Raw genomic sequence first — 23,638 nt, forward strand, 5'->3', positions numbered from 1 at the left:
CGTCAAAAATGAAACGGAACACATAAACATAGGTATGATATCCTAGGCATTAGTGAGTTGACATGGACTGGTATTGGCCATTTTGAATTGAACAATCATATGGTCTACTATGCCAGGAATGACAACTTAAAAAAGAATGGCATTGCATTCATCATCAAAAAGAACATTTCAAAGATCTATCCTGAAGTAAATGCTGTCAGTGGTAGGATAATATCCACACGCCTACAAGGAAGACCAGTTAATATGACTATTATTCAAATTTACGTACCAACTGCTAAGGCCAAAGACAAATAAATTGAAGGTTTTTATCAACTTCTGCAGTCTGTCATTGGTTGAATATGCAATAAGGAGGCACTGATAATTACTGGTGATTGGAATAGGAAGGCTGAAAACAGAGAAGGATTGGTAGTTGGAAAATATGGCCTTGGTGATAGAAACGACACTGGAAATTGCATGACAGAATTTTGCAAAACCAATGACGTCTTCTTTCAATTACCATTTTCAACAACATAAACAGCAACTATACACGTGGACCCCGCCAGAAGGAATACACAGGAATCAAACTGACTATATCTTTGGAAAGAGATGATGGAAAAGCTCAATATCATCAGTCAGAACAAGGCCAGGGGTAGACTGTGGAACAGACCATCGATTGGTCATATATACAAGTTCAAGTTGAAGCCAAAGAAAATTAGAACAAGTCCACAAGAGCCAAAGTACAAAAGTGAATATATCCCACCTGAATTTAGAGACCATGTCAAAAATAGATTTGACATATTGAACACTAATGACCAAAGACGAGTTGTGGAATGACATGAAGGACATCATATATGAAGAAAGCAAGAGGTCATTAAAAAGACAAGAAAGAAAGAAAAGATCAAAATAGATGTCAGAGGAGACTCTGAAATTTGCTTTTGAATGTCAAGTAGCTAAAGCAAACAGGAGAAATGAAGAAAAGAGCTGAAAAGAAAATTTCAAAGCAAGGGGCTCAAGAAGACAAAGCATTATAATGACATGTGCAAAGACCTGGAGTTACAGAACCAAAAGGGAAGAACGTGCTAGGTATTTCTCAAGTAAAATTTGGTGATGATCATTCAAAAGCAGTTGCAGCAGTACATTGACAGGGAACTGCTAGAAATTCAAGCCAGATTCAGAACAGGGCATGGAACCAGGGATATCACTGCTGATGTCAGATGGATACTTGCTGAGAGCAGAGAATACCAGAAGGTGTTTACCTGGGTTTTATTGACTATGCAAAGCCATTCAACTGTGTGGGTCATGACAAATTACGGATAAAATTGCGAAGAATGGGAATTCCAGAACATTTAATTGTGCTCATGAGGAACCTATACATAGATCAAGAGGCAGTCGTTCGAACAGAACAAGAGGGTACTATGTGGTTTAAAGTCAGGAAAGGTGTGCATCAGGGTTGTATCCTTTCCCCATACTTATTCAATCTGTATGCTGAGCAAATAATCCAAGAAGCTGGACTATATGAAGAATAGGGCATCAGGACTGGAAGAAGACTCGTTAACAACCTGCATTATGCAGATGACACAACCTGGCTTGCTGAAAGTGAAGAGGACTTGAAACACTTTACTTATGAAGATCGAAGACCACAGCCTTCAGTATGGTTTACATCTCAACATAAAGAAAACAAAAATCCTCACAACTGGACCAAAAAGCAACATCGTGATAAACGGAGACAAGATTGAAGTTGTCAGGGAATTCATTTTACTTGGATCCACAATCAACAGCCATGGAAGCAGCAGTCGAGAAATCTAAAGACACATTGCATTGGGCAAATCTGCTGCAAAGGACCTCTTTAAAGTGTTGAAAAGCAAAGATGTCACTTTGAAGACTAAGGTGTGCCTGACTCATGCCATGGTATTTTCTATTGCCTCATATGCACAGGAGAGCTGGACAATGAATAAGGAAGACCAAAGAATTGACACCTTTGAATTATGGTATTGGCGAAGAATATTGAATACATCATGGACTGCCAAAAGAGCAAACACATCTGTCTTGGAAGAAGTACAGCCAGAATGCTCCTTAAAAGCGAGGATGGTGAGACTTCATCTCACATACTTTAGACATGTTATCAGGAGGACTAGTCCCTGGAGAAGGACATCTTGCTTGGTAAAGTAGAGGGTCAGGGAAAAAGAGGAAGACCCTCAATGAGATGGACTGACAAGGTAGCCGCAATAACGGCCTCAAGCGTAACAATGATTGTGAGGATGGCACAGGACTGGGCAGTGTTTCATTCTGTTGTGCACAGAGTAGCTGTGAGCCAAAACTGACTCAACGGCACCTAATAACAACAACAGCATTTGCTTTCCATACTAAAAGGGAATCACTATTCTCTAGAAGGCTGGCTTTCCCACAAATCATCTTTTGGTCTATCAGTTCACTTGGGTGTCAATACAGACACTCTAACAGGCATAAACTTTCTTCCTGATCTTGAGAGTTTTACGTACCAAAGTTTTAAAAGCCCCAAACCATGATTTACAAAAGTTCTACTGAGAGCCTTGGCTAAGACTAGAACGGTTTTACTACAGTTCAATACAGAGAGGGAAAAAAAATCCCTGTACTCCTAAAGAAGGATCTACAACTCAGGAGTTTCCCCACAAATCCCCCTAACATCATGGGAACAGCTCATATCCAATGAACACTCACCTTTACCTGGATGATCTTATTTGCTTCTCATAACCATCCACTAAGGTAGCCATATTACCGTTCTTATTTAAAACTTAACCAAAGTCACTTGGCTTGGACATGGTAGAGCCAGTGTTTAAATCCAGGCCATCTGACCCCAGAAGCAGCCTTGAACATGCTATCCTTAAACAGAAAGACTCCGGGTTATTTTTATTCCTATCCTCAGTGCCTGGCACATGGGGAACCCTTGATGAAGACCTGTTAGGTGCGTGGGTTTTATTGTATAATTTTTCGTATTTTGGAAAATGAAAATGCTCGGGCCCAAGATGCTGTTTTACCTGCAGATGGTTTCCACTTCCATGCCAGAAAACCCAAATGCACTGTCTCCTTCCACACAGATGACCCGCTGCTCTGGGTTTCTATCTTTAGCCACTATAGCGGCTGCAATGGCATATCCCAAACCGACTCCCATTGTTCCGAAAGTACCAGCATCAAGCCTGTCGGGAAACAAAGCTACAGTGAAACTTTCTGGGCCATGTTACAGAGGGTTGGGTTAGCACAAGCCTTCTGGATGCATTCACATGGCTCATGGGAAAATAAATGATAAACCATTCTTTCTTCGATATAAAATTACTAGAACATGAAGAAATAAATTGGCCAGGGTAAGCAGAACAAGAGGACAATGATACTTGTGACTGCTTGGAAGACTATGAATATATCCCGGGAACACTGAGTATACAGGTTATGACATGATCGTTAGCGTGTATCAAGCATAAAAACTACAAAACCTAATCTAAGAATTACTTTTATGAACTATACCCTTATACAATGAAGATATATAATTCTCAAATGTTTTATTAACCTGCAGTATCGTGTTTAACACTTAAAGCGATCAACTGCTAACAGAAACGTGGGCAGTCTGAAACCATCAGCGGCCCCACAGAGGAAAGATGTGGCAGTCTGTTTCCATAGAGATCACAGCCCTGGAAACCCTATGGGGTTGCTATGAGTCAGAATCGATTCGACAGCAGTGGGTTTTTATTGTGTTTAACACATTAAAATTAAATAACAGAGCTCTATTTTTCTTTTTTGGAAGACTTGCCTGTGACGAGGAAGGTAGTTCTGAAGCACAGTGCGTCCAATGTCCATAGTGTTTGCTCCTTCGCTTACCACAACACAGTCTCTGGGTAGTCGCTCTTGAACATGGTAGAATACTGTGTAATAATTCATAGGTAGAGATATTTTGGAAGCTAATTCCTAAAACAGCAGAAGGGAAGAGATTCGAATACAATGAAAATAAACCATGTCCATAAGCTATTATAAAACCTATTTGGCAAACCACTAGGCAATAATTACAAGTATCCCCATGGCTGTGAAATGGCTACTCTCAGAAGCTAAGTGACCTAGAAATAATCCTAGGGGACACGCTGAGAATAACGAGAGTCCCTTTACTAAAGACAGCTATGAAACACTGGGTTAAACAAAACCAATCAATCTCATTTAAGCATTCTTAAGAAAACACTGCATTGGAAAAAGTGAAATTTTTGTTCTAGAATATTTCATTTAAGATTTGCCCCTAAACTTAAAATAAAAATGTCAAGATTTTCCACACCATCTGAAAATCTGCTTCTCCCCCCCGACCCCCCACATATACTGGAGGGTAAAGGAAATACACTACACCCACTATACTAGGGAGTCCCTCACTGGAGGAGAAAAGAGTCAAGTAAACGCCTTTTGCCTAGCCATATGCCTACTGGAACTGAGAGAAAGCCTCGCAGGGCATTAGCAGCAACATCCCACTGGCCCTATCAGCCCCAGTACTGCCCCTGCCCCATGTTACTTTGGTCTGAGATTGTATCCAAGATGGATGAGTGGCCCCTGGGCCAGGGGCCAAAGGTCAGTTCCTTTCCTCTTAAGTTACGGAAGAAAGGAGAATAAAAATGATACGATTCAGGAAACAGAATTGAGGCTGCCTCCTTAAAAAAAAATTTTGCTTTGTTTTTTTCCTGACAGGAGAAACAGTCGCTGATGAAAATTTCAGCCTAAGACGGAATCATGTACACTAAGTGGTGCTATAATGCTTGTTTTGAAAATGTGAATTTGTTCCAACACGATTTGTACTGGCTTATGCACGATTCTGTCAGTAAGAAACACTAGGTAAAAGCAAAAAGCTGCACCCAGCTGAACCAAGATGGGTAGGAAAACGTAGAACAGCAAAAAAAAAGTCAGACGCAACCTTTCTCACGGTCAAAAATAAAGCACCATCTATATATGAAGGCTTTAAACAAAAATCATCAACTCCTGCAAGTAGCTCCTTTCAGTGCTAGCAGTTGATGGTTTGATAGTTTCAAGTATCTCTACAATTTCCAAAGCCTTCGGCTATCAGGCGAAGGCACGAGGGCAGATGAGAAAGCCGCAAAAGAATTCTCAGCAGTGATAAAAAAGTTAATTGAAAAAGAAGGCTATACATTGGACCAATTTTTCAATTTTAATGAAAGAGCTGTTACAAATTTATGTCTCGAAGAACGTACATCTTAATGCAAAAAAAAACATGCCTCAGAATTTCAGGCTGTGAAAGGTTGCTTAACTGTGATGTTTGATTTTGACATCAAACTGAGGACAATGAGCCACACCCATCCAAAACTGGTGTTAAAACTTTCTGTCCAATTTTGGATGACCCTCCTTCTACCACTTCTCCCTAATACACAAGCTGCAACCCTTCAAGGTCCCCTTCTCCATACAAACTTCAGGTCCTTTTCAAGGAAGAGTACCATATTTATTGTTGTATACATGCATTTCTGAACTACTTAAAAAAAAATTTTTTTTTTTTTATTACTGTGTGTAAATCTGTGCTACTCAGTGGCGCACACAACACCTTATTTTTATGTGTCAAAAACTTTTTGAGTATTGCACTCGTAATTGTATTTGCTCGTCAGCCCTGTGGTTTTCATTGAGTGATTTTGCGTAGCCCAGGGATTTTTAGGAACGCGTATGTTGCATTATGACAGAACTAAATGAACCATGAACCTAAGGCTTTCTTGAGTTTCAGTGGGCCCCATATTACCTTGGATGCAGCTTCATTGCTCTTCATTTTTTCCCTCAGAGTTTTCCACCATGTGCTCTCTGGAGGATACTGCCACGGTGTTTTATCAAATTGTTCCAAAAGCTAAAACACCACAAACTTTTTCTTACCTTTTTGAAAGCAAACTTATATCATATTAACATAAAAACAACCTCTTATTAAAGGAGACAATAATACTCTCCTATCCTACCCCTCACATCACTCTTATGCTTGCTGGTTTCTCTTTAGGCAGCCAACGGCTGATAGAAGGTAAATGGGTAACATGGAAAGCTTTTGCCTGAATCAGTGTGGATTTCTGCTAGATGCTGGGATTCCCACAGGACACAGCTACACTTCACAGGCAGGGGTTCCTAAGTCCTCCTCAGCCTTTGACACTAGAAGGAAATCCACTACCTTCCATTAAACCCTTGCAGGAAGGCCAACATCCTCAGATTGCTATGACAAAGAACAAATGCTCTACAGTGTTTTAATACGTAATTTGGAATTGCATGCTACTGTTGCATAATTGGAGCTCTGGTGGTGCAGTGGTTAAGAGCTCAGCTGCTAACCAAAAGGTCGGCAGTTCGAATCCACCAGACACTCCTTGGAAACCCTATGGGGCAGTTCTACTCTGCTATAAGTCAGAATTGACTCAGTGGCAATGGGTTTGGCAGTTTGTTTTTTTTTTTTAATTGTATAATCATGTTAATAACACCAGTTTATACCAACCAAAATCAAATAATGAATATGACAATATTTTATCTATTACAATGAAATGTATAAATTATGTACAAATAATCGGAACCTGGACAAGTCACCAATTATAGTTTGAAGAATAAAAAGCTCTTTATTGCCTGAAGAAATATTAAGTTAGATCTTCTCAGTGCCTAAGCCATTTCTTGGCTGTAAATTCAGTTCCTCTGGAAGCTATATTACAATTTTTGACACAAACAAAAAAAAACCCCACTGCCGTCAAGTCAATTCCAACTCACAGCGACCCTATAGCCGGATCTTATTTAGTAAATCACTATTTTGCCCACTGAATGACTTTAAACTTTCAGTCACCTTCTAGAAATGCTTAACTTACTCATATGAAACGGTCTATGTGCAAGGAGTTATATTCATCAAGTTCCAACAAAGTATATTCAAGAATAGTTTTTCATCATAAATTTTCTTTAAAACCAGTATTAACAGTCCAGTCACCAAGTGAATCAAGACAGAAATGTTTTCAAGAACTGTTCTTCAAGGACCAATCCACAAAAATGAAAACTCAGGCAAAGTGCTCACCTGTTTAGTTACGGCATTTATGTCTCCAAGCAAAGCGACAGCAGGCCTTACATTATTCCCCAACTCTTCTGCACGGATATCAACCTAAAAGAGAGACAAGGCTGAAGAACAAGCTATGTTTATTCCTAAAATCTTTAAAAAGTCAACTAAGGTAGAATACATTAACTATGTATATACAACGTATGACAAAAAAATGTGATACTCAAGAAGTCCTTTAATAAAAGTAAAAATCTACAGAACTACATGAGTATCATAGCTAGTAGAGAACTTCATCACTTTCCCTTATTTTAAAATCTGCTCGTGGAATTTTGGTGTGTTTGACCTGATCAATTATGGTTTTAAATCTAAGCAATAATAAGGTTCTAGTTTTCTACACTGGGAATTCCTATCTACAGCAGGGGTTCTCAAACTTGAGCGTGTATCAGAATTACCTGATGGGCTTGTTAAAATAAAGAGTGCACCTGCAAGAGGACACCCCCAGAGTTTCTGACTGAATATGTCTGAGGTGGGTCTGGGAACTGGCATTTCTAACAGGTAGCAGGTGATGCTGATGCTGCTGGTCCCGGGACCACATTTTGTGAACCACTCCTACAGCATGGCATGGTTACTTCCCAGTTACTCAGAAGCCCATTTCTGGATGGGCAAGTGAAAATAGGTCTTAATTAGGAATAATTTAGCTGCCCAAAGGAGATGGACTTTACTCTGTGATCAAGGGATGACAGCATCTTCCAGGTACATCCATGGTCTTGCTTATTTGTGGCTTTAGTTTTCAACTGTCCCAGGGGGGAAAAGGGCTATTAGACATTGACACCTTAAGAAGTAAAAGATATAAAGGGAGAAAACAGCAATTACAGTGGGTTCGTCAAATATAAAATGGGATGGAGCCAATTTCTATAGGGCCGATAGGTTTTTATGCCACGTTGGCAGTACTTCGCATGCCCATTAGGAATCTGGATTATAAAGACGGTCATAATGATAGGAGAGTCATCAAAGAGGGGTCACAGTGTGTTCCAGACCCCTTGTTTAACAACACAGGTAAATGCAGCATAGTTTAGAGATTTCCAACCAAAGAGTAAAAGAAAATTTTGGCATCTAAATGAAGAATTCAATCTCTAACAACACTGAATATTCCATTCTAACTTACCTTACTACTTAAACTTCTTTTCCACTTTGAAATATTCTTGTACTATGGAAAAGAGGGGAACCTTTGGGTGGTGCACACGGTTAACATGCTTGGCTGCTAACCAAAAGGTTGGGGGTTCAAGTTCACCCAGATGTTCCTTGGAAGAAACGTCTGGAGATCTATTTGTGAAAAGCTGAGCCACTGAAAACCCTATGAAGCACAATTCTACTGACACACACGGGATTGGTATGAGTTGAAGCTGACGCAACGGCAACTGTTTGTTGTTGTTGTTTTAATGGAGAAGAGGCAAATTATGCTTATTTTTCAAGCTATTTAAAACTTGATTTTGAAGGGTTTCTGAGTATGACCAAACTGGCACATTATGTTTCTTGGGCTTGAAAAGGCAGCTTACTTAGTACCTATAATTATTTCAGATAACTTATAAAATTCTACTTTTGTAAAAAGAGAAATGGTTCTTTACAAAAGCCAAGAAGAAAGAGGGGCTGGTAAAGGCTGAGAGGGAGAACAGTGAATTACAGATAGCTCTGAAAAAATTTTTTTTTTTTTTTCTGATTTAAATCCCTCCTCTCCGAGTACCTGGATAAACTTCACATCTGGTTGATATCGTGGAGGCAGTCCAAAATGCAAAATCCAATTTAATCTTGCACCAAATAACACAATTACGTCAGCAAATTGTAAAGCCCTATGAGAAAAACAATCTGATATGACACAAGAAGTTTATATTTCTTATTTGAACGATTCTAAAATTAATATCTGAAGTATTTGGAAAAGTTTAAATAAACAATTTGGAGTTTACATTAGACTTCAGAATCAGCACTAGGGTTAGTTTGATCTTTCAAACTAAAATTTCTAAGCCAACTTATAAAAACTAATGCAAGTCCACAGTGGATAATCTAGAAAGATCAAAAAAAAGGGATGAAGAAAAAAAATCAAATCACGCAACACTGACACCTTATTAACTGTTATTAAAATCTTGGCATATTTCCATCTAGTCTTTTTTTCTATGTGTGTATATTTTTATGGAAACCCTGGTGACGTAGTAGTTGAGTACTACAGCTGCTAACCAAGAGGATGGCAGTTCAAATCCACCAGGCGCTCCTTGGAAACTCTATGGGGTGGTTCCACTCTGTCCTATAGGGTCGCTATGAGTTGGAATCGACTCAACAGCAGTGGGTTTGGTTTTGTTTTTGGGTGTTTTTTTACATAGTTGAGCTCATATACTATAATACTGTCTCATGTACTTTTGCTTCTCATCAATGTTTTTGACATTAAGTTTTTCTTATATAAGGTTTTTAAAGGTGACATATTATGTTGAACATATATATATACTGTAGTTTATATAAATAATCTTTTCTCCACTGTTGGATATTTTCTATGTTATTAGTTCTAAGTTGAATATCTGTGCTTGGATTTTAATGCACACTTCACACTGACTCCTAGAAGGAGTTATTTTTAAGGCTACCGATTCATATTCCCAGGTTGCTTCCAGAAATACTATACCAAGTATATCTCTAATAGTTTCCTTCTATATATTTCATGCTATTAAAAAAAAACCACTGCTATATTAGGTCTTAATTATGTATTTTGTCTTTCCTCAAAACAAATAATTTCTACAATACCATTCACAGTAGCCCCCAAGATGATAAAATACTTAGGAATAAATCTTACCAAAGATGTAAAAGACCTATACAAAGAAAACTACAAAGTACTAGTGCAAGAAACTAAAAGGGACCTATATAAGTGGAAAGACATACCTTGCTCATGGATAGGAAGACTTAACATAGTAAAAATGTCTATTCTACCAAAAGCCATCTATACATACAATGCACTTCCGATCCAAATTCCAATGTCATTTTTTAATGTGATGGAGAAACAAATCACCAACTTCATATGGAAGGGAAAGAAGCCTCGGATAAGTGAAGCATTACTGAAAAAGAAGAAGAAAGTGGGAGGCCTCACTCTACCTGATTTCAGAACCTATTATACAGCCACAGTAGTCGAAACAGCCTGGTACTGGTACAACAAAAGGCACATAGACCAATGGAACAGAATTGAGAACCCAGATATAAATCCATCCACATATGAGCAGCTGATATTTGACAAAGGCCCAGTGTCAGTTAATTGGGGAAAAGATAGTCTTTTTAACAAATGGTGCTGGCATAACTGGATATCCATTTGCAAAAAAATGAAACAGGACCCATACCTCACACCATGCACAAAAACTAACTCCAAGTGGATCAAAGACCTAAACATAAAGACTAAAATGATAAAGATCATGGAAGAAAAAATAGGGACAACCTTAGGAGCCCTAATACAAGGCATAAACAGAATACAAAACATTACCAAAAATGATGAAGAGAAACCAGATAACTGGGAGCTCCTAAAATTCAAACACCTATGCTCATCTAAAGACTTCACCGAAAGAGTAAAAAGACCACCTACAGACTGGGAAAGAATTTTCAGCTATGACATCTCCGACCAGCACCTGATCTCTAAAATCTGTATGATTCTGTCAAAATTCAACCACAAAAAGACAAACAACCCAATCAAGAAGTGGGCAAAGGATATGAACACACACTTCACTAAAGAAGATATTCAGGCAGCTAACAGATACATGAGAAAATGCTCTCGATCATTAGCCATTAAAAAAAAAAAAAAACGCCATTAGAGAAATGCAAATTCAAACTACGAGGAGATTCCATCTCACTCCAACAAGGCTGGCATTAATCCAAAAAACACAAAATAATAAATGTTGGAGAGGCTGCGGAGAGATTGGAACTCTTATATACCGCTGGTGGGAATGTAAAATGGTACAACCACTTTGGAAATCTATCTGGCGTTTTCTTAAACAGTTAGAAATAGAACTACCATACAACCCAGAAATCCCACTCCTCGGAATATACCCTAGAGAAATAAGAGCCTTCACATGAACAGATATATGCACACCCATGTTTATTGCAGCTCTGTTTACAATAGCAAAAAGCTGGAAGCAACCAAGGTGTCCATCAACGGATGAATGGGTAAATAAATTGTGGTATATTCACACAATGGAATACTACGCATCGATAAAGAACAGTGACGAATCTGTGAAACATTTCATAACATGGAGGAACCTGGAAGGCATTATGCTGAGCGAAATTAGTCAGAGGCAAAAGGACAAATATTGTATAAGACCACTATTATAATATCTTGAGAAAGAGTATAAACTGAGAAGAACACACACTTTTGTGGTTACGAGGCGGGGAGGGAGGGAGGGTGGGAGAGGGTTTTTTTACTGATTAGTTAGTAGATAAGAACTACTTTAGGTGAAGGGAAGGACAATACTCAATACATGGAAGGTCAGCTCAACTCAACTGGACTGGACCAAAAGCAAAGAAGTTTCCGGGATAAACTGAATGCTTCAAAGGTCAGCGGAACAAGGGCGGGGGTTTGGGGACCATGGCTTAAGGGGACTTCTAAGTTAATTGGCAAAATAATTCTATTATGAAAACATTCTGCATCCCACTTTGAAATGTGGCCTCTGGGGTCTTAAATGCTAACAAGCGGCCATCTAAGATGCATCAATTGGTCTCAACCCACCTGGATCAAAGGAGAATGAAGAACACCAAGGTCACACAATAACTATGAGCCCAAGAGACAGAAAGGGCCACATGAACCAGAGACTCACATCATCCTGAGACCAGGAGAACTAGTTGGTGCCCGGCCACAACCGATGACTGCCCTGACAGGGAGCACAACAGAGAACCCCTGAGGGAGCAGGAGATCAGTGGGATGCAGACCCCAAATTCTCATAAAAAGACCAGACTGAATGGTCTGACTGAGACTAGAAGAATCCCGGCGGTCATGGTCCCCAAACCTTCTGTTGGCCCAGGACAGGAACCATTCCCGAAGACAACTCATCAGACATGGAAGGGACTGGACAGTGGGTAGGAGAGAGATGCTGATGAAGAGTGAGCTAATTATATCAGGTGGACACTTGAGACTGTGTTGGCATCTCCTGTCTGGAGGGGGGATGGGAGGATAGAGAGGGTTGGAAGCTGGCAAAATTGTCACGAAAGGAGAGACTGAAAGGGCTGACTCATTAGGGGGACAGCAAGTGGGAGTATGGAGTAAGGTGTATATAAACGTATATGTGACAGACTGTCTTGATTGGTAAACGTTCACATGAAGCTCAATAAAAATTAAAAAAAAAAAAAAAGCAGCAAAAATAAATAATTTCTAACCTCTTTTAATGATTTTTACTTTGAAATCCACAGTGTCTGATATTAACATGGCCACCCCTGCTTTCTCTCTATTCACCTCATACATCTCTGCCCGGTCTTATTTGTAAGAAGTACCATTTTGTTTCAGATGTGGCTCTTGTAATGCACACAGTTGTTGTTATAATTAACTCGATCTGTATGTCTCTGCTTTTTTCCAAGAGAACTAATTACCATAAATGCTATTTTTTTTTTTTCCTTCCTTTCTCTGCTCTTTTGGTTCCTGGCTATTTCCCTTTTTTCCTATCTTTTACCAGGTCTGTTTTTATTGCTTTTGTCTTCTTTAGTCGTTTGCGCTATTTTTCACAGAAATTCAGTTATCATTTCAAGTATACTCTCCAAAAAAGCATCTTCATTTACTCTATTGATTCTGTGGCACCCAATTAACAAACTGATAAAAACTGCAATTGGCAGAATAGATTTGCATATGACAAGACTCTAAAACCCTTACAATTATTGATTCAAGTATCTTTTTCATGCTATTAATGTCACTAACAATATCTTCTAAAAATTTGGCTGGAATGAAGATAAACTTCAACTCAAATCAGTCTAAAATATCTACACACCAAAAAAATCTTAATTAATAGTGCAAGAATTAACTTGGTTACTGCACAAAATATACTAATATGAATAAAAAGTAAAGCATAATCAATTAAGATGGCACTAAATGAGCAACAAAGATCAATCAGCAAACATGACATTTTTAAAGCTCTAAAAATTGGTTTTAGTTCATGCATAAGAATATGAAAAACACAAAACAAATGATGGTGGTTAACTGTGAAGATCAAAGAAGGGAATGGGATCAGGAAATATACACAGGGGACCACAAATCTGTAAACTTTTGTTTCTTAAAAAAGAGGTGGGGTCAAGCTGGTGGAGTAGTCAGATACTTCCTGTGGCCTCTCTTACTACAAAGACCTGAAAAAACAAGTGAATAACTTATACGTGACAATCTAGGAGCCTTGAACATCAAAAGCAAAGTTAAGGAAGCTGGCGGAGTGGGAGGGGGAAGGAGAGACGGTTGAGAAGCAGCAAGGAGTTGCCAGACCTGACCTGGCAGAAAGCAGTAACCTTCAGGCCGGATCCACTGGTGTGAGCACAGTGAGGCAAACAGTGGCACTCAGGATGTGTTTTCCACATCAGGAGAGGCCAAGCAGCGGAGAGTCCACTCACACCTCCAGAATCAGTGAAATGCAGTGCTCGACTGGTAAAAGGTAAGTACGTGCGTCTAACATACCGCACAGATCAAGAAACTCCCTTTGGGAAAAACCTCTCTCCCATTTACCTGCCCCCTTTCCCCTTTGCACTGGGTCTGAGTCAGCTTCAGAGACTGCTACGTCTCCTGGGCTGGAAGTAGGCCCTGTTACACGTGTTGAGCCATTCTCCTGGCCTTGCAGAGGGAACAAATTAACAGACAGGGAAAAATAATCTGCTGGCTCCCCTAAAGGAACTCAGGGCGCAAACAGCTCCTTTGCCTAGGCACAGGCATAAGGGGTACATGGACTTTGAATGCCTTTCATCCCTGCATAAACCTGTGTGGGCCCATTATAACAACGTAGGACCTCATTAGCACAGTACAACAGGATATATATCTGAAGTCTAACCTTAACTGTATCAGCTGCATGGTGGAGAGGCAGGCTCATGACATTTGGCACTGCTCTGCCTATTAAGCAGGGTCCTCACATACCCACATCAGAAGCCTGAAGACTGGTAGCGCCACCCACACCACCTAGCCACCTGCAACAGGGGTCCAAGAATAAGTGGTGCCTGCCAGTCCTTAGAGCCAGCAGCAGCAGGTACCCCTAGTCCAGCTGCAAAACTCACCCACTTATGTGCTCTAGGGAACAGGAACATGCTTTCCTCACAGACACTCAGGGGCGGCTATCAGCCCCCTGCCTTGCCCGGCACCTGACACCCTACTTAAGCCAGATATCTTTGCCTACATCAATCACCCCTGCCTGTCTAGGACTGTAGGTGAGAGCCTGCACCACACACTTGATGACCAACTATCCGGATACCTGACCTGAATCCATACAAAAAAAGTAAACAGATTTCTGGGCTCACACACCTAGTAACAGCTCTGACCACCTGGTAACAGGACGTTAGAGCTTCAAAAAGGCGCCAATAATCAAACTAGCTCACTCGAGCAGCCTATTTGGGCATATCAAAACAAAACAAAACAAGGAGCTAGGAAACAGTAAGCAAACATAAAATAAAACAGTAACTAATTGATAGCTCAGAGACAACAGTCAATATAAAATCACATACAAAGGCAGACCATATGGCTTCAGCAAGCTCCCAAAACAAAGAATCAAGAAATCTTCCGGATGAAGAGAACTTCCTGGAATTATCTGAGGTAGAATACAAAAGATTAATGTACAGACCTCTTCAAGAGATCAGGAAAGGGTCAGGCAAAGTGCAGAACAAGCCAAGGAACACACAGACAAAGCAATAGAGGAACTCAAGAAGATTAGAGAAGACCATAATGAAAATTTAACAAGCTACAGGAAACCACAGAAAGACAGCAAACAGAAATCCAGAAGATTAACCATAAAATTTCAGAATTAGACAACTCAATAGAAAGTCATAGGAGCAGAATTGAGGCTCCTTCCATTGGGAAGTCAGAATTAGTGAGACTGAATATAAAGCACTTGACACCAACATATCTGAGGAAAAAAAACTGCTGAAAGAATTAAAAAAAATGAAGAAATCCTAAGAAGTATGTGGTAGTCTATCAAGAGAAATAACCTACAATTGATTGGAGTACCAAAACAGGGGGGATAACAGAAAATACAGATAGAATTGTTGAAGATCTGTTGGCAGAAAACTTCCCTGATATCGTGAAAGATGAGACGATATCTACCCAAGATGCTCATCAAACACAAACAGATCCCAAGAGAAAGTCACCAAGACATATGATAATCAACTTGCCAAAATCAAAGATAAAGAGAGAATTTTAAGAGCAGCTAGGGATAAATGAAAAGTCATCTGCAAAGGACGGTCAATAAGACTAAGTTCAGGCTACTCAGCAGAAACCATGCAGGCAAGAAGACAATGGGATGACATCTATAAAACCTTGAAAGAAAAAACTGTCAACCAAGAACTACATACCCAGTAAAATTGTCTCTCAAATATGATGGCAAAATTAGGACATTTCCAGATAAACAGAAGTTTAGGGAGCTTGCAAAAACCAAACCAAAATTACAAGAAATACTAAAGGGAGCCCTCCGGTTAGAAAAATAATAACATCAGATAACAACCCAAGTGTAGAACACAGGACAGAGCAACCACATATCAACCGAGCCAGGGAAATCACAAAAATAAATTAAAGCTAAAACACTGAAAATAGGGAAACAGAGACATCATTATGTAAAACATGACAACATTAAAACAAAAGAGGGACTAAAAAATGTAGTCATAGATTTTTCATATGGAGAGGATGTCAAGGTGATATAAAGAAATAAAAGATGGGTTTAAACTTCAAAAAATAGGGGTAAATATTAAGGTAACCACAAAGGAATCTAACAATTCTACATGTCAAAATAAAAAACAAGAAAAACATAGACTCAGCAAATACAAAATCAACAATGAAAAATATGAAAAAAAAAATAAAGAAAAATGACTCAGCACAGAAAATTAAGTGGAAGAAATTAAGAAACTGCCAACAACACATACACAAAAATACATCAAAATGACAGCACTAAACTCATACCTATCAGTAATTACGCTGAATGTAACTGTACTAAATGCACCAATAAAGAGACAGAGAGTGGCAGAATGGATTAAAAAAACACGATCCATCTATACACTGCCTATGAGAGACATATCTTAGACTTAAAGACACAAACTAAAACTCAAAGGGTGGAAAAAATATATCAAGCAAACGACAATCAAAAAAGAGCAGAAGTGGCAACATTAATGTCTAACAAAATAGACTTTAAAGTAAAATCCACCATAAAGGATAAGGAAGGACACTATATAATGGTGAAAGGGTCAATACACCAGGTGGACATAATCATATTAAATATTTATGCACCCAATGACACGGCTCCAAAATACATAAAATAAACTCTAACAGAATTGAAAAGAGAAAACAGATAGCTCTACAATAACAGTAGGAGAATTCGACATAGCACTTTCAGTGAAGGACAGAACATCCAGAAAGAAGCTCAATAAAGACACAGAAGATCTAAATGCCACACTCAACCAACTTGACCTCACAGACATATACGGAACACTCCACTGAACAGCAGCCAAGTATACATTCTTTTCCAGTGCACATGGAGCATCCTCCAGAGTAGACCACATATCAGTCCATAAAGCAAAGCACCGAAATATTACAAAGCATCTTTTCTGACCAAAGCCATAAAAGCAGAAATGGAAAACAGAAAAAGCAAGGAAAAAAACCCAAACACATGGAAACTGAACAAAACCTTGCTCAAAAACTACTGGGTTATAGAAGAAATTAAGGATGGAATAAAGAAATTCACAGAATCAAATATGAAAACACACCCTACCTGAACGTTTGGGACACAATAAAAGCAGTACTCAGAGGTCAATTTATAGCAATAAATGCACACATCCAAAAAGAAGGGCCAAAACCAAAGCACTGACCCTACAACTCAAACAAACAGAAAGAGAGCAGCAAACAAAGCCCTTGGATACCAGAAAAAAAGCAAATAATAAAAATTAGAGCAGAATTAAATTAAATAGAGAATAGAAAAACAACTGAAAGAGTTAACAACACCAAAAGCTCATTCTTTGAAAAGATCAACAAAATTGATAAACCACTGGCTAAACTGACAAAAAAAAAAAAAAAACAGGAGAGGAAGCAAATGACCCGGATAAGAAATGAGATGGGCAACGTCACAATGGACTCAACTGAAATTAAAAGAATCATAATGGAATACTATGAAAAACTGTACTCTAACAAATTTGAAAACCTAGAGGAAACAGACAAATTTCATTCTTTGAAAAGATCAACAAAATTGATAAACCATTGGCTAAATTGACAAAAGAAAAACAGGAGAGGAAGCAAATGACCCGGATAAGAAATGAGATGGGCAACATTACAATGGACTCAATTGAAATTAAAAGAATCATAACAGAATACTATGAAAAACTGTACTCTAACAAATTTGAAAACCTAGAGGAAACAGACAAATTTCTAGAAACACAGTACCTACCAAAACTAATACAAACACAGGTAGAACAACTAAATAAACCTGTAACAAAAGAAGAGATTGAAAATGGAATTAAAAAACTCCCCCCCCCCCCAAAAAAAAAGCCCTGGCCCTGATGGCTTCATTAGAGAATTCCACCAAACTTTCAGAGAAGAGTTAACACCGCCACTATTTCAGAGCACAGAAAAAGATGGAATACTCTCAAACTCATTCTATGAAGCCGGCATAACCCTGATACAAAAACCAGGTAAAGACACCACAAAAAAAAAAAGAAAATTACAGGCCAATATCCCTCATGAACATAGATGCAGAAAATCCTCAACAAAATTCTAGTCAACAGAATTCAACAACATATCAAAATAATTCACCATGACCAACTGGGATTTGTACCAGGTATGCGGGATGGTTCAACATTAGAAAAACAATCAGTGTAATCCATCACAAAAATAAAAGACAAGAACCACGTGATCTTATCAATTGATTTGGAAAGGCATCTGACAAAGTCCAACACCCATTCATGATAAAAACTCTCAGCAAAATAGGAATATAAAGGAAATTCCTCAACATAATAAAGGACATTTACACAAAGCCAACAGCCAACATCATCCTAAATGGAGAATCTGAAAGCACTCCACTTGAGAACGGGAGCCAGACAGGAATGCCCTTCATCACCACTCTTATTCAACATTGTGCTGAAGGTCCTAGCCAGAGAATTTAGGCTAGAAAAAGTAATACACAGCATTCAAATTGGTAAGGAAGAAGTAAAAGTATCTCTATTTGCAGATGATATAATCTTACATACAGAAAACCTCAAAAAATCCACGAGAAAACTACTTGAACTAACAGAAGCGTTCAGCAAAGTATCAGGATACAAGATAAACATACAAAAATCATTGGATTCCTGTACACCAGCAGAGAACGTCAAAGAGGAAATCACCAAATCAATACCATTTACAATAGCCCCCAAGAAGATAAAATATTTAGGAATAAATCTAACCAGAGACATAAATGACCTATGCAAGGAAAACTACAAGACACTACTGCAAGGAACCAAAAGAGACCTACATACATGGGAAAACATACCTTGCTCATGGATAGGAAAACTCAACACTGTGAAAATGTCTATTCTACCCAAAGCAACCTATAGATACAACACAATTCCAATGGCATTTTTTTTGAGAAACAAATCACCAACTTCATATATGGAAAGGGAAGATGCCCTGGATAAGTAAAGCATTACTGAAGAAGAACAAAGTGGGAGGCCTCACAATACCTGATTTTAGAAACTATTATACTGCCACAGTAGTCAAAACAGCCTCGTACTGGTACAACAACAGATACATAGACCAGAGGAACAGAACTGAGAATCCAGATGCAAAATCATCCACCTAAGAGCAGCTGATATTTGACATAGGCCCAAAGTCAGTTAAACGGAAAACACAAGTCTCCTTAACAAATGGTGCTGGTATACTGGATATCCATCTACAAAAAAATGAAACAAGACCCATGCCTCACACTATGCACAAAAACTAACTCAAAAATGGGATCAAAGACCTAAATACAATATCTAAAATGATAAAGATCATGGAAGAAAAAATAGGGACAATGCTAGGAGCTCTAATACATGGCATAAACAGAATACAAAACATTACTAACAATGCACAAACACCAAAAGAGAAACTAGATAACTGGGAGCTCCTAAAAATCAAACACTTATGCTCTTCCAAAGACTTCACCTAAAGAGTGAAAAGATTACCTACAAACTGGGAAAAAATTTTTGGCTACAACAAATCCAATCAGCATCGAATCTCTAAATCTATAGGATGCTGCAAAACCCCAACAACAAAACGACAAATAATCCAATTAAAAAATGGGCAAAGGATATGAACAGCCACTTAACTAAAGAAGACATTCAAGGGGTACCAGGTACATGAAGAAACGCTCATGATCATTAGCCATTAGAGAAATGCAAATCAAAACTACAGTGATATATCATCTCACCTCAACATTAATCCAAAAAAACACAAAATAATAAATGTTGGAGAGGTGTTGTGGAGAGACTGGAACACTTATACACTGCTGGTGGGAATGTAAAATGGTGCAACCATTTTGGAAATTGATTTGGCACTTCCTTAAAAAGCTAAAAATAGAAGTACTATATGATCCAGCAATCCCACTTCTTGGAATATATCCTGGAGAAATAAGGGCCTCACATGAATAGATATATGCATACCCATGTTCACTGCAGTGCTGTTCACAATAGCAAAAAGATGGAAACAAACATCCATTGCCCATCAATGGATGAATGGATAAACAAAGTCACACGATGGAAAACTACACAAAGATAAAGAACAATGATGAATCTGCAAAACATAACATAGATGAATCTGGAAGGCATTATGCTGAGTGAAATTCGTCGTAAAAGGACAAATATTACATGAGATCACTATTATAAGAATTCAAGAAAAGGTTTAAACGTAGAAGTTAAAGCAGCCAGAAAAAGTGACACATGACATGTAGGAACAATTATTTGAATGGCTGTAGACTTTTCATCTGAAACCATGAAGGCCAGAAGATAGTAGAAATGCATCTTTAAAGTGCTGAAAAGGCTAAAAAGAAACAGGTGTGTTTAAATTTGTTTCCTGATCTTTTTTATACGATTCTTTCAAACTTCTCTCTAGATTCATTAAGGTCAGAAAACAATTTAAATTAGCCAAAAGTCCGCCAAGCCATTGTATTTAAAATCAGGAATGCTACGCACCTGGATCTAGCCGCACTGACACAGTTCGGATGGTTGTCAGGGACAACACCCTTTCCCATGGGGGTGGGCAAAAATGGCAATTTACATTGTTCAACCAATTTCCCAATACTCTCTTCTGCGTGGGCATACGCAGCACCTGCAAGAAATGCAAAGGTATCGGACAATGCACTGTGACCCTCTACATAGTTCACACGCAATTGCTTCTAGAGCTTTTCAAAGGTCATGGGGCTCGTACACCATCACACAGATGCATTCACCACAGCTTTGGCCTCATTTTTTTTCTGTTATTCACCATTTTAATTAAAACCAATTTTACACTCTATGTAGTCAGTTCCCAAGTAGTTGATAATTCACTAGCATGGGAACTACTAGGGACAGGTAATAACTTAAATCATACGTGATTCACGGCAGTCTCAGTTCTAGAAACTGATAATGGACACCATGATAAATCGCCGACAGGCCTGTAAACTGCACACCACTTTGGGAGACAGCAATTTGACAATACGTACCAAACGCCTTAAAAATATTAAAGTAAGTTGCAGTACATACATGGAGGGACATACGATGCTAAATCAAGAGAACTTTTATTCCAATTTCAAACATCAGTGAAGCTGTTAAGAAATAATGAGGACAATTTCTAAACAGATTATGCATTCTTTCTAAAGCCTTGTGTGTTAGTCATCTAGTGCTGCTATAATAGAAATGCCACAAGTGGATGGTTTTAACAAAAAGAAATTTATTTTCTCACGGTCTAGTAGGTTGCAAGTCCACATTTAGGGCATTGGCTCCAGGGAAGGCTTTCTCTCTCTGTCGGCTCTGAAGGAAGGTCCTTGTCCTCAATCTTCCCCTCGTCGAGGAGCTTCTCAGGCACAGGGACCCCGTGTCCAAAGGACGTGCTCTGCTCCTGGTGCTGCTTTCTTGGTGGTATGAAGTCCCCAACTCTCTGCTTGCTTCTCTTTCCTTTTATCTCTTGACAGATAAAAGGTGGTGCAGGCCACATCCCAGGGAAAATCCCTTTACACTGGCTCAGGGAAGTGACCTGAGTGAGGGTGCTGTTACAATCCCACCCTAATCTTCTCAACATAAAGTTACAACCACAAAATGGAGGACAACCAGACAATACTGGGAATCATGGCCTAACCAAGTTGACACATATTTTTGAGGGGACATAATTCAATCCATGACATTCCACCCTTTGGCCCCCCAAAATCACGTTCTCACAATATGCAAAACATATTCACCCCATTATATCATATCAAAAGTCTTAACTCAAAATCCAAAAATTCTTCTTTGAGAAACCTAGAATATAAGTTATCTGCATCCAATGGTACAATGGCAGAACAGGCACAGGCTAGACATTTCCATTACAAACAGGAGAAACTGAAGGGAAAGGAGGTATAACAGGCACCAAGCAAGTCAGCAGAACACATTACATTAGCCCTCAAAGCTTTGAAAATAATCCTTTGTTCTCTGAGACAATTTACACAATAACCCTGCCCGCTAGCCTCTACGTATCTGCCACACTCTCCAGATTCTGAGTGGAGGCCCCTCAGGCCTGGGCTTCAGCTCTGCCTTCCAGGCCCACGGGACAGCAACTCTGCTCCCTCAGCTTTAGGCGCGCAATTCTCCTCTTCCTATGTGAGTGGCAACTCCTCCCTTAGAAACACCACAGGGTATGGCTCCACTCTTTGAAAGCCCTGAGGTCAAGGCCATACCTTTTGAGGCTGAGCCAGCTAGGCTTCTTGTGTTCTTTGTCTCTTCAGCTTCTGCTTCCTGGTTTCTTGGCCTCTCAGCTCCTCAGGCCTCACACCAGCATCTGCCCTGCTGTGGCAAGTGTTCCAAAGCTCTGTAGCTCCACTGATAAGTAGTCAGAGGTACCCCATTCCACCAGGAAGCCTCCTGCACACAGGCACTCAGCTCTCTTACCGCATGGGTCGACTCCAGCACCGTCTCGCACTGGTCTCCTGGTTCTGCTGCCGCTGTTTCTCTGCTGTTCCTGCTTCTCTGCTGCTGCACGTTCTCTGCTGTGCTGGTCCTCTGCCGCTGTCACAACTCTGTCCATTCACAGTTTTAAAACCGCTTCCACATTTTAGGTATCTGTTAGAGCAGCACCCCACTCCTGGTACCAAATTCTGTGTTCCCCTGGTCAAGGAGCTTCTCAGGAGCAGGGAACCCATGTCCAAAGGACGTGCTCTGCTCCTGGTGCTGCTTTCTTGGTGGTATGAGGTCACCGACTCTCTGCTTGCTTCTCTTTCATCTCTTTACAGATAAAAGGCGATGCAGCCCACACCCCCAGGAAAATCCCTTTACATTGATCAGGGAGGTGACCCGAGTGAGGGTGGTGTTACAAATCCTACCCTAATCCTCTCAACATAAAACTACAATCACAAAATGGAGGACAACCACACAACACTGGGAATCATGGCCTAACCAAGTTGACACATATTTTCTAGGGGACACAATTCAATCCATGACACTTTGCAAGACTTAGAGGCCCATCTGGTGCTACCTTTCCCAATGATAAGAAGAGGCTGCTTCGCATTCCTGAGAACAGATGCTGCCATACATACAGCAGAGGTTTCTGCCATGCTAACAGGAGGTGGCATGCAGCACTCCACGTACCTAGAAATAAAGAGTCCTGTTAATTGAAAGAGGCCAGCTTTCAAATTATTTACTGTGAAAAATATCAAATACATAAAAAGGTAGAAAAAATAGCATAATAAACCCCACGTATCCACCATCTAGATTGAACTAACATCATTTTATTGTATTTGCTTCATACACGTGCACACACACACATTTTTTTTTTCTGAACCATTTTAGAGTAAATTATAGGTATTGAGACATTTCACCCCTAAAAACTTCCCCATGCAGCTTTAAGATAGGGACCTTCCCCTATATAACCACAATATCCTCATCACATTCCCTAATATCATCTAATAGTCAAACAGGTAATTCATTGCCATGAAATTTGGGTTAAAGGCATTGCACTATAGTAGTAACAGTAGCTATAATAATACTGTAACCACACTAAATGCTAATTTTTAATACTTCTTGGGTGCTATTTATTTTCATTTAATTTGTAAAACAATGAGCTTAGGTATTACCATTACCCTCATTTTACCATTCGGGGTTAAGGCACAGAAAGGGTAAGTAACTTGCCCAAGGCACCCAGATGGCATGTGGCAGAGACTGGACTGAATCAGGTCATTCTGTCTCCAAGTCCATGTTTTAACCACCTCACTATATTTCCACTCACCAGGTAAGGCAACAGCATTATTTTCATTG

The 23,638-nt window shown here is 39.3% G+C and overlaps 1 protein-coding gene across 8 annotated transcripts in view; it reads right to left on the reverse strand.

Moving 5' to 3' along the window:
- The window catches only part of HACL1 (2-hydroxyacyl-CoA lyase 1), a 71,459-nt gene that overhangs the window by 25,358 nt on the left and 22,463 nt on the right, over positions 1 to 23,638 (reverse strand). For all 8 annotated transcript variants that reach the window (XM_049870983.1, XM_049870982.1, XM_049870985.1 and 5 more), the window contains 7 exons: positions 22,860 to 22,972; positions 20,351 to 20,486; positions 8,724 to 8,829; positions 7,004 to 7,087; positions 5,720 to 5,821; positions 3,758 to 3,912; positions 2,994 to 3,152 (listed from right to left, as the gene is read on the reverse strand). In XM_049870983.1, the coding sequence (XP_049726940.1) occupies positions 2,994 to 3,152; positions 3,758 to 3,912; positions 5,720 to 5,821; positions 7,004 to 7,087; positions 8,724 to 8,829; positions 20,351 to 20,486; positions 22,860 to 22,972 (855 nt within the window). The remainder of the gene's footprint in view (positions 1 to 2,993; positions 3,153 to 3,757; positions 3,913 to 5,719; positions 5,822 to 7,003; positions 7,088 to 8,723; positions 8,830 to 20,350; positions 20,487 to 22,859; positions 22,973 to 23,638) is intronic.

The sequence above is a fragment of the Elephas maximus genome, chromosome 27, assembly GCF_024166365.1.
Source record: "Elephas maximus indicus isolate mEleMax1 chromosome 27, mEleMax1 primary haplotype, whole genome shotgun sequence".
In the NCBI taxonomy this organism is placed as follows: domain Eukaryota; kingdom Metazoa; phylum Chordata; class Mammalia; order Proboscidea; family Elephantidae; genus Elephas; species Elephas maximus.